At 46.9% G+C, this 13,970-nt stretch overlaps 2 protein-coding genes across 5 annotated transcripts in view; one reads left to right on the plus strand and one right to left on the minus strand.

The window, feature by feature from the left end:
* ARL3 (ADP ribosylation factor like GTPase 3) overlaps window positions 1-1,060 on the minus strand; it is a 34,589-nt gene extending 33,529 nt beyond the window's left edge. The window contains exon 1 of the mRNA XM_046027109.1: window positions 874-1,060. Coding sequence (XP_045883065.1) covers window positions 874-876 — 3 coding nt within the window. The 5' untranslated portion in view covers window positions 877-1,060. The remainder of the gene's footprint in view (window positions 1-873) is intronic.
* Window positions 1-13,970, plus strand: part of SFXN2 (sideroflexin 2) — a 61,994-nt gene that overhangs the window by 31,218 nt on the left and 16,806 nt on the right. The window contains exon 1 of one of the 4 annotated variants that reach the window (XM_046027106.1): window positions 1,204-1,290. The exons of 1 other annotated variant lie outside the window; for it this stretch is intronic. The gene's annotated coding sequence lies outside the window, so the exon portion shown is untranslated. Of the gene's footprint in view, window positions 1-1,203; window positions 1,291-13,970 lie in introns of those variants that run through there. 2 more of the 4 variants (XR_006821230.1, XM_046027108.1) reach the window with 2 other exon arrangements.

Below are 13,970 nucleotides of genomic sequence, written 5' to 3' on the forward strand. Positions count from 1 at the left end.
GCCACTCCAGCATTAATGTCCCATTCTTTTTAGTTTGGAGATCCCAAGGTGAGATTAAGATCTTTGTTTCTGGTGTGGTCATATGTAAAAGGTTGCAACAGGTTTGAAATCAAATACTAAGGACCGGGCAGCAAATTTGCCTCCTTCAATATGGATTAAGTATTGAAGGGAAAACAGGTCATCACCATCAACCAGAGTTTACAGAACTCTCAGCAAATAACTCGTTGCTGCAGAAGTGAGCCTGCCACGCAGACACCAAGACGGCGTAAAATCCACCAGGCACCCAGTGCCAGCGGTACCTCTTTGTGTCCTGGGATTTACACCCCTCCCCCCAGAGGCAGGCACATCTCGAGGAAGAGGAGAGCTAGGCTACCATCTCCCCTGCATGCACCTCTCCCATGCATGCAACCTTTGGTCAAATTATCCAAAGACAGTAGCCCTGACCCTTCGCCCCGCTTCTGGCGGGACCCCGGTGGACCCACTTTCCAGCGGTACGGGAAGGCCGATTCCCTAGGACGATCTAAGCCTGCATGCGGAGGCTGCTTTTCGCAGCTACTCGGATCCGCCCTCGCCTCAGTCCCTAATAATGATGGAGCCTCAGCTCTGTACCGGGATAGCCACTCAACCTTCCAGCCCCTTTCCCTAGCTTCGGACCCGCTGCAAGCCCCGCCTTCATCCCCAGGCCCAGGTCTCCTTCCAAGGGCCCACCTTCCGGGCTCCCCGCTGCCCCCCGAAACCAATCCAGAACCCAGACAGCAGGCTGAGCGCCGTCCCATTCCCTCCTTGGCTTCAAGCGCAGTGCCCCGCCCTGGGCCTAAGGACGGGACGGGGGTGACCGGCCATCTCCAGAGGGGCCCGGGCCCCCACACTCACCATCCTCCCGCCGAGTCCCTCCTCCTCCTCCTCCTGCCTCCCGGTTACCAGGGGCAACTGCTGCGGCACCGCCCCCGACGTCCCTCGCACGCTCAGCGGAGGAGCAAAGCGGCCGTACGGGGCGGGGTCCAGCTCTGCTTTTCCCAAAGTGCGCAAGCGCACCAAAGTGCCCGCCCACGCGCAGGGGGACTGCTGGAACGACTGGAGCCTGCTGCCTGCTGATTGGAGACCCGGCTATGGTTAAAGCTCGCCCACGTGGCTGGTGGGCACCGCCCAGCCTGTGATTGGTTGGGAAGGAGCAGGGCGGAGGCGGGGCGAGGGGCGGTTCCCGGCCGAGGCCGGGCTTAGTACTGCCTTGGCTTCCAACGCAGTGTACTTCTTTTGGCAGTTGTCTCAGTGCGTTCTTCCCGGGACCAGGTAAGGGGTCTTGGGAGGAGGCCGCCTGCCACACCTTCCTGTAGACCGCACACCCCGGGGAGGAGCTTGGATTTCTGTCCTGACTGCCCAGGCAGGGCTGCTGCGGGGGCTGGGCTTCCACCTGCTGTATCCACGTGGCGCGAATGGTGGCCTGGGGCTGCTCAGTGACAGCTCCCACATGGTCCCGGCGCTGAGGTGTTGGGGGCGTTATGGGCTGTGCATCTATCTCCACATCTCTGTGTTAGGATAGAGGAGTCCCGCAGGTGGGGGGCTGCCTGTGGAGGGCAAGAAGCAGCCTGGGACTGGCCCAGAACACTGAGGTGAGCAGACAGCAGGGGTGAAAGGCGTTTTGGAAAGTCCAAGTTTTGCTAAGCAGCGTTGGACCGGATGGTGCGCTGTCTGCAGCCCCGGAGGAGGCAAAACCGGGCCGCTTTTACAGGCAAGCGAGAGCGAAAGGGACTCTGGGTGGGTTGAGAGGCGCCACCTCCCAGCCCTCCCCCATGCTGAGCGCGGGTAGAAGAGTTAATCCCATAATGTGCCAGGTCCTGTTCTAGACTACGGAGAAACAGCAGGGGACAAAAATCTGCCCTCATGGAAATTACTTACTTTTTAGTGGAATGCTTTTCACACAAGATTTCATTTCATTCTCACAGCCCTAGAAATTGGTTGTTCTAAGCAATATAGAGTCGGGACTTGAACCTGGTTCTGCCCCTGGAGGAAGTGATTTTAACACTCACGTGTTGTCTAGGTAGGAGGAACAGAACGGCTTATATTTGTGTTGTAAGCTCAACTTTTTAAGAGTTGGTAGAGTGTTGGGGCGCCTGGGTGGCTCAATGGGTTAAAGCCTCTGCCTTTGGCTCGTGTCATGGTCCCGGGCTCCCGGGATCGAGCCCCGCATCGGGCTCTCTGCTCGGCGGGGAGCCTGCTTCCTCCTCTCTCTCTCCCCCTGCCTCTCTGCCTACTTGTGATCTCTGTCTATCAGATAAATAAATAAATAAATAAAATCTTTTAAAAAAAAGTTGGTAGAGCGTTGGCACTGGTGATAAACCTGTTTGCAGTCATGTGTGTGCCTCTTACCTCCTCCACTGGGTTCTTGTGCAGATAGGTGAATTATTGTATGTCAGGTACATAAAATATTGCTTGGCACATGGAAAGTGCTACATAGGATTTAGCTATTACTGCTTCGTCTAGGTTTTGGGGCTTTGCCCCTCTTCCTACCAGCAGGCTTTCCAGTCCACTTAACATCACTGGAACGAAGGCGGATTTTCCCTGAGTGGTCCTTAGCTATTTATGCATTCAGCTAAAGTTGTTTTTAAACATCTGCTCGCGGCATACCTTCTTCAGATCCTTGGAGAGAAAACCCAGTACAGAACCGTGAGTAAGTAGATGCAAGATGAGTGGCTAATTCAGAGCATGCACTCCTACAGTCTACTCGTCTCTAGCCTGTTTGTTCTTTTGTGAAAAAGGCAGGGCAGACTTCTCTTTCTGAGTTGTCTGGTGTCTAACATCATGGTTGCCTTGGAGTCACAGGCGTGTATCTGGACCTGCCTGTATAATTATTAGTTTCATTGTCCAACTTTTTCTAGGTGGCTTTGGCACCAACCCTTGCCTATCTCAAGTGGTCTTTGTGTTTGGTCTCCTTGAGTCTGGCTGCCTTGATCTTCCTCTGATCGCAAGTACCAGCGATGATGTTTTGTTTTTCTTCCTACCTGGGGAGCCCAAACAGGGAAATATTGAGTACTTTCCCCTCTTGCAAGAGGATACCCAGAATGAGTTTGGAAGCCTGTTCTCTGAGCTCTGATACTGTTTGTCAGAGAAAATCAACTCTCTCTCTCTCTTTTTAAAAATAAACTGTATCCCCAGCATAGGGCTTGAGCTCAAACCCCAACATCAAGAGTTGCATGCTCTACCAACTGAGCCAGTCAGGTGCCCCAAAACTCAACTCTGTCTGAGAAGGATGACTTCAGGAGAGGTAATAGGTTGTTTCTTTTTTTTTCTCTTTTCTTCCTCCCTGCTTCCCTCCGTCCTTTCCTTCCTTCCTTCCTTTCTTCCTCTCTCTGTCTCTCTCTTTCTTTCTTTTGGCCTGTAGTGGATGGAGGACCCATCTAAGTGACCCCGAGCCTTGTGACCTTGGAAGACTAGGCCCTAGCTATTGTCAGATTGTTGAACGAATGGACAGGACTGGAGCTGTGGTTAGCGCAGAGTTGTGTGTAATGTTCAGCAAGCTGACTCAATTGATGTGAATCTTTCTAAACCTCAGTTTCTTCTTCGGTAAATTGACATCTTGGATCCTCACATCTTTGAGCTGTGATATCCTCCAATCGTATAAGCAAAGGGAATTTGTGGTCAGTCATCTGTTTGATTTCCAGCTCCCCCCTTGTTCCCAGTAGTGAAACCATATTCCTTCAGAACTGAGGCCACCCTGGATATGGTAGTAACCCTCTTTAGGGAATACTAGATGTGGCTCATGTGGGAAGAGGGAGAATAATTGTTCTAGAGAAAACCTGGAGACCAGATAGGACTCAGTATAGGAGGGGTAGACCATTTGCAGCTTCGTGACCCAAAGCCTGCTCTTACTTCTGCAAGACAGATTCTGAGTGACTTGAAAGAGTGACTTCCTTGATGCCCAGGGAGCCCAAGAATAAGTTGAAATGCATTTCAGGCAGGCAGTAAGTATTTTTAGAGGGCCTGGGAGAGTTGCAGTATGAATCTTTCAATCTGCCAGGGGAGGCCAGCTTTATACAAATAACTGTACGTAACGAGAAAGTGATGATTACAAAGCCAAGTGTGTTCCAAATGAGGATAAGATGCTATGAGGGTATATGATGCAAGGGTTTGAGTTTGCCCTGGAGTCATGGAACTGTGCCCACTAGGGGGCAGCAGATGTGGGGAGAATTTTTTTTTTTTTTTTTTTTTTTTAAGATTTTATTTACTGGGGCACCTGGGTGGCTCAGTTGTTGAGAGTCTGCCTTCAACTCAGGGCATGATCCCAGGGTCCTGGGACCGAGCCCCATATCGGACTCCCTGCTTGGCAGGAAGCCTGCTTCTCCATCTCGATCTCTTACTGCTTGTGTTCTCTCTCACTGTGTCTCTCTGTCATATAAATAAATATTAAAAAAAAAGATTTTATTTATTTATTTGACAGACAGAGATCACAAGTAGGCAGAGAGGCAGGTTGGGGTGGGGGGATGCAGGCTCCCTGCTGAGCAGAGAGCCTGATGTGGGGCTTAATCCCAAGACCCTGAGATTGTGACCTGAGCCAAAGGCAGAGGCTTAACCCACTGAGTCACCCAGGCGCCCAGGAGAAATGTTTTAGACATAGAATTTATATTTTTGAGGGGGGCCTTATGTTTTTGTTTTTTTTAAAGATTTTATTTATTTATTTGAGAGTGTGTGTGTGTGTATGCAAGAGAGAGAGAAAGAGAAAGAATGAGCAGGGCAGAAGGAGAGGGAGAAGCAGACTCCCTGCCAACAGGAAACCTGACCTGACATAGGGCTCCATCCCAGGACCCTGGGATCCTGACCCAAGCTGAAGGCGAATGCTTAACCAACGGAGACGCCCAGGTGCCCCTGGCCTTATGATTTTTGTAAGACAGGAACTGGGCAACTCATATGCTGACCTTGGTAATGAGGGGAAAGTTTCTTGAATAGTTTAGCAAATGATTACCCCTTCATGGTAGAAATACTTCCTTTATGAAAGGCAGAGGACACTGCAGTGTTGGGTTTAGGGTGGAAAGAGATATCCAAGGACAGGCTGTGTGTATTAAGAAGGAAGTATAGCATGCTTGGAACACCTGGGTGGCTCAGTCCGTGAAATGTCTGCTTTCAGCTCAGGTCATCATCCCAGGGTTTTACGAGTGAGCCCTGCTTTGGGGCTCCCTGCTCCATGGGGAATCTGATTCTCCCTACGCATCCCCACCCCCGGCGTGTGTGCATGCTCATTCTCTTTCTCTCTCTCTCTCAAATAAATAAAATCTTTTGCTCTTTGCTGGCTTTCTCCAGCAGAGGGGCTGGAGCCCCAGCTTGGGGCTCTGTAATCAAGGCACTGTGTGATCTGCCGGCCAGGCCAACAACTCCTTTTATTTTAGCCCCATGTACAGTCAGGGAAGGTCAATTCTTGTCTCTCTCCCATTCCTGGGTTCAGTTGTGACTGCACGAAATAGCTTTGGTCTTTGAACCAGCCTGTAAGAGGCCTAGTCAGCCTGTCCCCAGAGGACAAAGCCCAGAGCTTTCCCTTGGGCTTTGTGGTGGAGTGAGAGAGGCCTAAGTCTAGCAGTGGACGCTCACTGTCTGGCTTCTGACTTCTTCAGAGGTCGCCACTCAGTGGTGGTCTCGGGGCCAGGGGAGGGTGCCATGAAGACTCCATGGAGGCCTCCCCTTCTCTCCTGGCTCCTTCCTCCTGGGAAATGACCCAACCTCAGCATGTCACTTGCTGAAGTCTCTCCCACCTCAACAACAACAAAAAATCTAAAAATCGACCATCTCTCTCTTTACTGCATTTGTTGGCTTCTGAAGCCTCCTCTGTCTCTGGTGGTTCTTTCTCGTCTATTTGGGCTTCCTTTTTTGGGGGGCTAGCCTCTTAAATGTCACGGTTTTCAGACTATGCCCTCAGCACTTTATTTTTCCCATTCTGTGTGTTCTGGAAAGCTTTCTCTGAAATGGCCTTGATGCCGCTGACTTGTTTTAATTCCAACTCAGATCTCTGTACTTTCTTTTTTTTTTTTTAAGATTTTTATTTATTTATTTGAGAGAGAGAAGCAGACTCCTCACTGAGCAGGGAGCCCGATGTGGGGCTCAATCCCAGGACCCCGAGATCATGACCTGAGCTGAAGACAGATGCCTAACCACTGAGCCACCCAGGTGCCCCTCTGTACTTTTATTTATTTATTTGTCTAGAAGATTTTATTTGTATATTTGACAGAGAGAGAGAGAGAGAGAGAAAGGAGACACAAGCAGGGGGAGTGGGAGAGGGAGAAGCAGGCTCTCCACTGAGCAGGGAGCCTGATGCGGGGCTCGATCTCAGGACCTCTGGATCATGACCCGAGCCTAAGGCAGACGCTCAACGACTGAGCCACCCAGGCACTCCTGTACTTTCTTTTAAGCCTAAATATCCATGTGCTGCCAAACTGGACCTTTCACTCAGCATATACTTGAATTCTTGGGCTAAGCACTGGAGTAGCAGTGGGGAGCAAAATGGACACATTCCCTGGGTCCAAGGAGCTTATGACCTAGAGGGGATGGTCGGTGTTCATTAAAATAAAACTACAGAGTGTTAGGACAAACTGGCACAGCTCTGAGGGCTGTGACCCTGAGAGGGCTTAAGCTGAGCACCTGATCTAGTGGTCGGGGAGAGAGAGGGGCCAAGGGTCCTTCAAAGGATTCCCTCAGGAAAGGGTTAGCCAAGATCTGAAAGATGAATGGGTGCTTCCTTGCAAGTAACTCTAGATTGTTCTAGAGAGCATAAGGCTACTTTTTGAGGGATAGGGTGGAACCCCAATGTTATGTGCTAAAACATATGCTTTTCAGGCTGCTACTTATTCTGAGGCGGCTTTGCTGTGGCTTCCCTTGCAGGTACAGTGGCCCATGGGGCTCTGTTGAGGCAGAAGTCTTGGGTAGAATTCTCCTTTCATTTTACCACTACTTAATATAAATTTTTTTTTTTTACTATTCCTGTGACTTTCATCAGCAATATGTTTCCTTTCTTGCATACTCAAATGCTGGTTTTGTTTGCTCAATTTTGTGAGTGCTTTAGGATTTTGGTAATGGTATAACTCGAGATGGCTTTAAATCTTACTCCAGCTGTGTCTGTGAGCTTGTGATATAATATATATGAAAAATCCTCAGTGTAATATTTTTCAAGGGGAAAAAAAAGGCCTAGTAGTAGGAGATTGAGAGTTAAATTAGAAAATTATTCCTTAAAAAAAGGCTGAGGCGGGGCGGGGATGTGTAGGTGTTAGTGAAGAGGGGGAAGGAACAATATTCCGGACAGGGAAGGGCATTTGTAAAGGACCTGAGACAGGTGCTTCTTGCATTTAAGAAAGTGCCATGGTACTTGAAACTCAACACATGGAAAATCCAGCTCCCTGTTTTCCTTCTTAAAGCCTGTTTTTCTATATTACTTGTCTCTGTACATAATGGCCTCAGTCAGAAACCCTGGGTGTCGCTCTAGATACTTGTGATGTGTCAATTTAGCTAGACCAAACAACTCCCCCACCCCCCTAATTCCCTTTCTGGTGTGCTTCCAGTTGGAGTGGGCAAGGAGGGCCAGCCATTCCATCAAACACAAATTTAGGTGCGGTGGTGAAGGGATTTTGCAAATGTAATTAAAGTCCTAATTGGTTAGCTTTGAGTTAATCTAAGGGGAGATTATCGTGGGTGGCCTGGCTTAATCGGATGGAATCCCCTTAAAAGAGGGCTAGGCATCCCCTGGGGTCACAAACTCCAGCCATGGCTGGGCAGACATCGCTCTCTTTCCCTCCCCAGGATTGTCCCTTGCTAACTGCCTGTCCCTCTGGCTTGCTTAGCCAGCTCCCACAATTACATAAATCAGTTTGCTAATTCCTTGTACTAAATCCATTTTTATAAATTTCTAAATATTATGTGAATATATATAAAGGATGTATATATCCTGTTGATTCTGCATCTGTGCTTGAACGCTGACTTACAGAGTAATCTTCCTATAACCGATCACTTAGTAAATGCCAAGATTGTGCTGCTTTAAAAGTTTGTCTTTTTGGTCCCTCCTCTCTGTTCCTGGTGCATTGGGGTTCACAGGAGCTCCACCTCTTCTTGCCTGGATTACTGAAGTTCCCATCCAGCTGATCTCTCTGCATCCTCTGAGGTCCTACCACACCGAGTTTATTTTCATGTCATTGCCTAGAGTTTTCTTTCTATTTTTTTTTTAAGATTTTTTTTATTTATTTGACAGAAAGAGAGCACAAGCAGGGAGAGTGGCAGGCAGAAGGAGAAGCAGGCTACTGGCCGAACAAGGAGCCAGGTGCAGGACTCGATCCTAGGACCCTGGGATTGTGCCCGGAGCTGAAGGCAGATGCTTGACCAACTGAGCCACCCAGGTGTCTATAGAGTTTTCTTTCTAAACAACACATCTGATCTTGTCACTCTGATTAAAATCTTTTAATGGCTTCCTGAAATTCTCAAGCAAAAATTCAAAAGCCTTAGCTTTTTTTTTTTTTTTTTTTTAAGATTTTATTTATTTGACAGAGATCACAAGTAGGCAGAGAGGCAGGTAGAGAGAGAGGGGGAAACAGGCTCCCCGCTGAGCAGAGAGCCTGATGTGGGGCTCGATGCCAGGATCCTGAGATTATGACCTGAGCCGAAGGCAGAGGCTTAACCCACTGAGCCACCCAAGTGCTCCTAGCTTTTTTTTTTTTTAATTTTTATTTTTTATTCTTTTTGAAAAAGATTTATTTATTTATTTATTTGAGAGACAGGGTATGTGCAAGCGCGGGGGCAGGAGAGGGAGCAGAGGGAGAGGGAGAGAGAGCATCTCAAGCAGACTCCCTGCTGAGCACGGAGTTCCACATGGGGATCAATCTCACAACCCCAAGATCATGACCTGAGCTGAAACCAAGAGTCAGCCACTTAACCTACTAAGCCACCCAGGTGCCTGCTTAAAGATTTTATTTTTAAGTAATCTCTACACCCAACGTGGGTCTTGAACTCATGACCCCAAGATCAAGAGTCACGTGCTCCCCCAGCTGAGCCATCCAGGCACCCGAAAGCTTTAGCTTTTTTATGACTGCATTTTCTCTCCTCTCTTAGCATATCAGTTATACTCCCTCTGGATTTTTTTTTTTTTTAAGATTTTATTTATTTATTTGACAGACAGAGATCACAAGTAGACAGAGAGGCAGGCAGAGAGAGAGAGAGAGAGGAGGAAGCAGGCTCCTTGCCGAGCAGAGAGCCCGATGCGGGGCTCGATCCCAGAACCCTGAGATCATGAGCTGAGCCAAAGGCAGAGGCTTTAACCCACTGAGCCACCCAGGCGCCCCCCCCTCTGGAAATTTTCTAGTGGTTTCCTAGAGCTTGCGGTACCCATTTACTAATCCAAGTCCACTTTCAAATAACACCAAAGCACCTGTCCAGTAGTGCAGGTAACCTACACCAGTATTCCCAGGTCCTCCCTCGCAGCTGGTAGAGCGCTACTGTCACTCATGTCACTGCCTATGGGCTATAATCATCAGATACGTTGTTGCTGCTGTTACTTTGAACAAAAACTCTGTTCAACTGGTAACAATTGGAATAAGAAAAATATTTTATTTTACCTTCACTTATTCCTTCTGACACTCTTTCTTTATGTAGGTCTGACTTTATGACCTCTTATCTCTCTCTCTGAAGAACTCTAACATCTTGCAAGTCAGTTCTGTTGGTGATAAATTCCCTCAGTTTTGTCTGGGAAAGCCTGTATTTCTCCTTCACTGTAAGGCATAATTTAGCTGGTGTAGAAGTCTAGGTATGTGTTGCTTTTATCTTTCAAAGCTTGAAATATTTCACTCTATGCTCTTCTTGCTTGGATGGTGTCTGAGGAGAAAGCCAATGAAGTTCCTATCTTTGTTCCTCTGTAGGTAAGGTGTTTTCTTTTCCCTCCCTCAGATTTCTTCCTTGATTTTCTTTTTCTTTTTTTAAAGATTTTATTTATTTATTTGAGAGAGAGAGAGCAAGTGAGGGGAGAGTCAGAGGAAGAGGGAGAAGGCGGCTCCCCTGCCTAGCAGGATCCGGACTCCCATGACTCTGGTGGGATCATGACCTGAGCCAAAGGGAGATGTCTAACCGACTGAGCCACCAGGTGCCCTGAGTCTGGTTTTTTGTTTGTTATCTTTTTTTCTTTGTTCGTTTGTTTTGTTTATTAAATACCACATATGAGTGGACGCATCTGGTACTTGTCTTTCTCTGACTGTCTTGGTTCACTTAGCATTATACTCTCTAGATCTATGTTGTTGCAAATGGCAAGATCTCATTGTACGTATATGCCACATCCTTCATATCCATTCCCCTATCCGTGGGTACTTGTGCTCCTTCCATATTTTGGCTACTATAAATAATGCTGCAGTAAACATAGGGGTGCATATATCTTCTTGAATTAGTGTTTTCATATTCTTTGGGTGGAACTACTGGATCATATGGTAATTCTATTTTTAATTTTTTGAGAAACCTCCATACTGTTTTCCACAGTAACTATACCAGTTTGCATTCCCATCCAGGTGTTGATTTTTTAGTAGTTGTCCTTGGTGTTTGTTTTCTGAGCTTTCTGGGCTTGTGGTTTGGCGTCTGTCATTAGTTTAGAAAATTCTGTCATTATTGCTTTAAATATTTCTTCTCTTCCCTTCCCTCTTCTTCTTCTGGCATTCCCATTACGTGCATGTTACACCTTATGGAATTGCCCCAAGGTTCTTGGGTTTTCTATTCTGTTTTTCTTTTTTTTTTTCATTTTTTCTTTACTTTTCAGTCTGGGAATTTTTTGCTGACACATATTCAAGCTCATAGAATTTTTTTTTCCCTCTTTAAATATTTTATTTATTTATTCACAAATAGGCAGAGAGGCAGGCACAGAGAGAGAGGGAAGCAGGCTCCCTGCTGAACAGAGAGCCCGATGCGGGGCTCGATCCCAGGACCCTGAGATCACGACCTGAGCCGAAGGCAGAGGCTTAACCTCTTGAGCCACCCAGGCGCCCTGCTCACAGTTTTTCCTTGGCCATGTCCAGTCTACTGATGAGCCCATCAAAGACATTCTTCATTTCTGTTACAGAAATTGTTTTAAAGACTTTTTATTTGAAAGAGCAAGAGAGAATGAGCACAAGCAAGAGGAGGGACAGAGGGAGAGGCCCAAGCAGACTCCCTGCCAAGCGCAGAACCCAGCATGGAGCTTCATCCCAAGGACCCTAAGATCATTACCTGAGCCAAAGTCAGACGCTTAACTGACAGAGCCACACAGGCGCCCCCAGAACTTTTTTTTTTTCTTCTAAATTTCCAGCATTTCCTTTTGATTCTTTCTTAGAGGTTCTGTCTCTCTGCTTACATTATTCATTTCTTCTTCCATGTTGTCCATTTTCCCACTGGAGTCCTTAGCAAATCAATCATAGTTATTTGAATTCCTGTTCTGATAATTCCAACATCTCTGTTGTCTGGTTCTGATACTTGCTCTCTCTTCAGACTATGTTTTTGCCATTTGGTGTGCCTTGTCATCTTTTGTCGGGAGCCAGATGTGTGTGCCGTTTTACCTTTGTCTGGTGAGATGTTGGGTTGTATTTACTGTTCGCTGAAGCTGTAGGTATCAGAGATTAACATTTTCTTTGGGGTCCTTGTTTTTGTCTCTCCTGTTGTCTTTGGGTTTCTAGAGACTTCTTTTTTTTTTTTTTTTAAAGATTTTATTTATTTATTTGATAGAAATCACAAGAGAGGCAGGCAGAGAGAGAGGAAGGGAAGCAGGCTCTCCGCTGAGCAGAGAGCCCGATGTGGGACTCGATCCCAGGATCCTGAGATCATGACCTGAGCTGAAGGCAGCGGCTTAACCCACTGAGCCACCCAGGCGCCCCCTAAGATTTTTTTTATTTATTTGACAGAAAGAGAGCACAAGCAGGGAGAGTGGCAGGCAGAAGGAGAAGCAGGCTACTGGCCGAACAAGGAGCCAGGCACAGGACTCGATCCTAGGACCCTGGGATTGTGCCCCGAGCTGAAGGCAGATGCTTGACCGACTGAGCCACCCAGGTGTCTATAGAGTTTTCTTTCTAAACAACACATCTGATCTTGTCACTCTGATTAAAATCTTTTAATGGCTTCCTGAAATTCTCAAGCAAAAATTCAAAAGCCTTAGCTTTTTTTTTTTTTTTAAGATTTTATTTATTTGACAGAGATCACAAGTAGGCAGAGAGGCAGGTAGAGAGAGAGGGGGAAGCAGGCTCCCCGCTGAGCAGAGAGCCTGATGCGGGGCTCGATGCCAGGATCCTGAGATTATGACCTGAGCCGAAGGCAGAGGCTTAACCCACTGAGCCACCCAAGTGCTCCTAGCTTTTTTTTTTTTTTAATTTTTATTTTTTATTCTTTTTGAAAAAGATTTATTTATTTATTTATTTGAGAGACAGGGTATGTGCAAGCGCGGGGGCAGGAGAGGGAGCAGAGGGAGAGGGAGAGAGAGCATCTCAAGCAGACTCCCTGCTGAGCACGGAGTTCCACATGGGGATCAATCTCACAACCCCAAGATCATGACCTGAGCTGAAACCAAGAGTCAGCCACTTAACCTACTAAGCCACCCAGGTGCCCGCTTAAAGATTTTATTTTTAAGTAATCTCTACACCCAACGTGGGTCTTGAACTCATGACCCCAAGATCAAGAGTCACGTGCTCCCCCAGCTGAGCCATCCAGGCACCCGAAAGCTTTAGCTTTTTTATGACTGCATTTTCTCTCCTCTCTTAGCATATCAGTTATACTCCCTCTGGATTTTTTTTTTTTTAAGATTTTATTTATTTATTTGACAGACAGAGATCACAAGTAGACAGAGAGGCAGGCAGAGAGAGAGAGAGAGAGGAGGAAGCAGGCTCCTTGCCGAGCAGAGAGCCCGATGCGGGGCTCGATCCCAGGACCCTGAGATCATGAGCTGAGCCAAAGGCAGAGGCTTTAACCCACTGAGCCACCCAGGCGTCCCCCCTCTGGAAATTTTCTAGTGGTTTCCTAGAGCTTGCGGTACCCATTTACTAATCCAAGTCCACTTTCAAATAACACCAAAGCACCTGTCCAGTAGTGCAGGTAACCTACACCAGTATTCCCAGGTCCTCCCTCGCAGCTGGTAGAGTGCTACTGTCACTCATGTCACTGCCTATGGGCTATAATCATCACATACGTTGTTGCTGCTGTTACTTTGAACAAAAACTCTGTTCAACTGGTAACAATTGGAATAAGAAAAATATTTTATTTTACCTTCACTTATTCCTTCTGACACTCTTTCTTTATGTAGGTCTGACTTTATGACCTCTTATCTCTCTCTCTGAAGAACTCTAACATCTTGCAAGTCAGTTCTGTTGGTGATAAATTCCCTCAGTTTTGTCTGGGAAAGCCTGTATTTCTCCTTCACTGTAAGGCATAATTTAGCTGGTGTAGAAGTCTAGGTATGTGTTGCTTTTATCTTTCAAAGCTTGAAATATTTCACTCTATGCTCTTCTTGCTTGGATGGTGTCTGAGGAGAAAGCCAATGAAGTTCCTATCTTTGTTCCTCTGTAGGTAAGGTGTTTTCTTTTCCCTCCCTCAGATTTCTTCCTTGATTTTCTTTTTCTTTTTTTAAAGATTTTATTTATTTATTTGAGAGAGAGAGAGCAAGTGAGGGGAGAGTCAGAGGAAGAGGGAGAAGGCGGCTCCCCTGCCTAGCAGGATCCGGACTCCCATGACTCTGGTGGGATCATGACCTGAGCCAAAGGGAGATGTCTAACCGACTGAGCCACCAGGTGCCCTGAGTCTGGTTTTTTGTTTGTTATCTTTTTTTCTTTGTTCGTTTGTTTTGTTTATTAAATACCACATATGAGTGGACGCATCTGGTACTTGTCTTTCTCTGACTGTCTTGGTTCACTTAGCATTATACTCTCTAGATCTATGTTGTTGCAAATGGCAAGATCTCATTGTACGTATATGCCACATCCTTCATATCCATTCCCCTATCCGTGGGTACTTGTGCT

The sequence above is a fragment of the Meles meles genome, chromosome 13, assembly GCF_922984935.1.
Source record: "Meles meles chromosome 13, mMelMel3.1 paternal haplotype, whole genome shotgun sequence".
NCBI classification, from domain to species: domain Eukaryota; kingdom Metazoa; phylum Chordata; class Mammalia; order Carnivora; family Mustelidae; genus Meles; species Meles meles.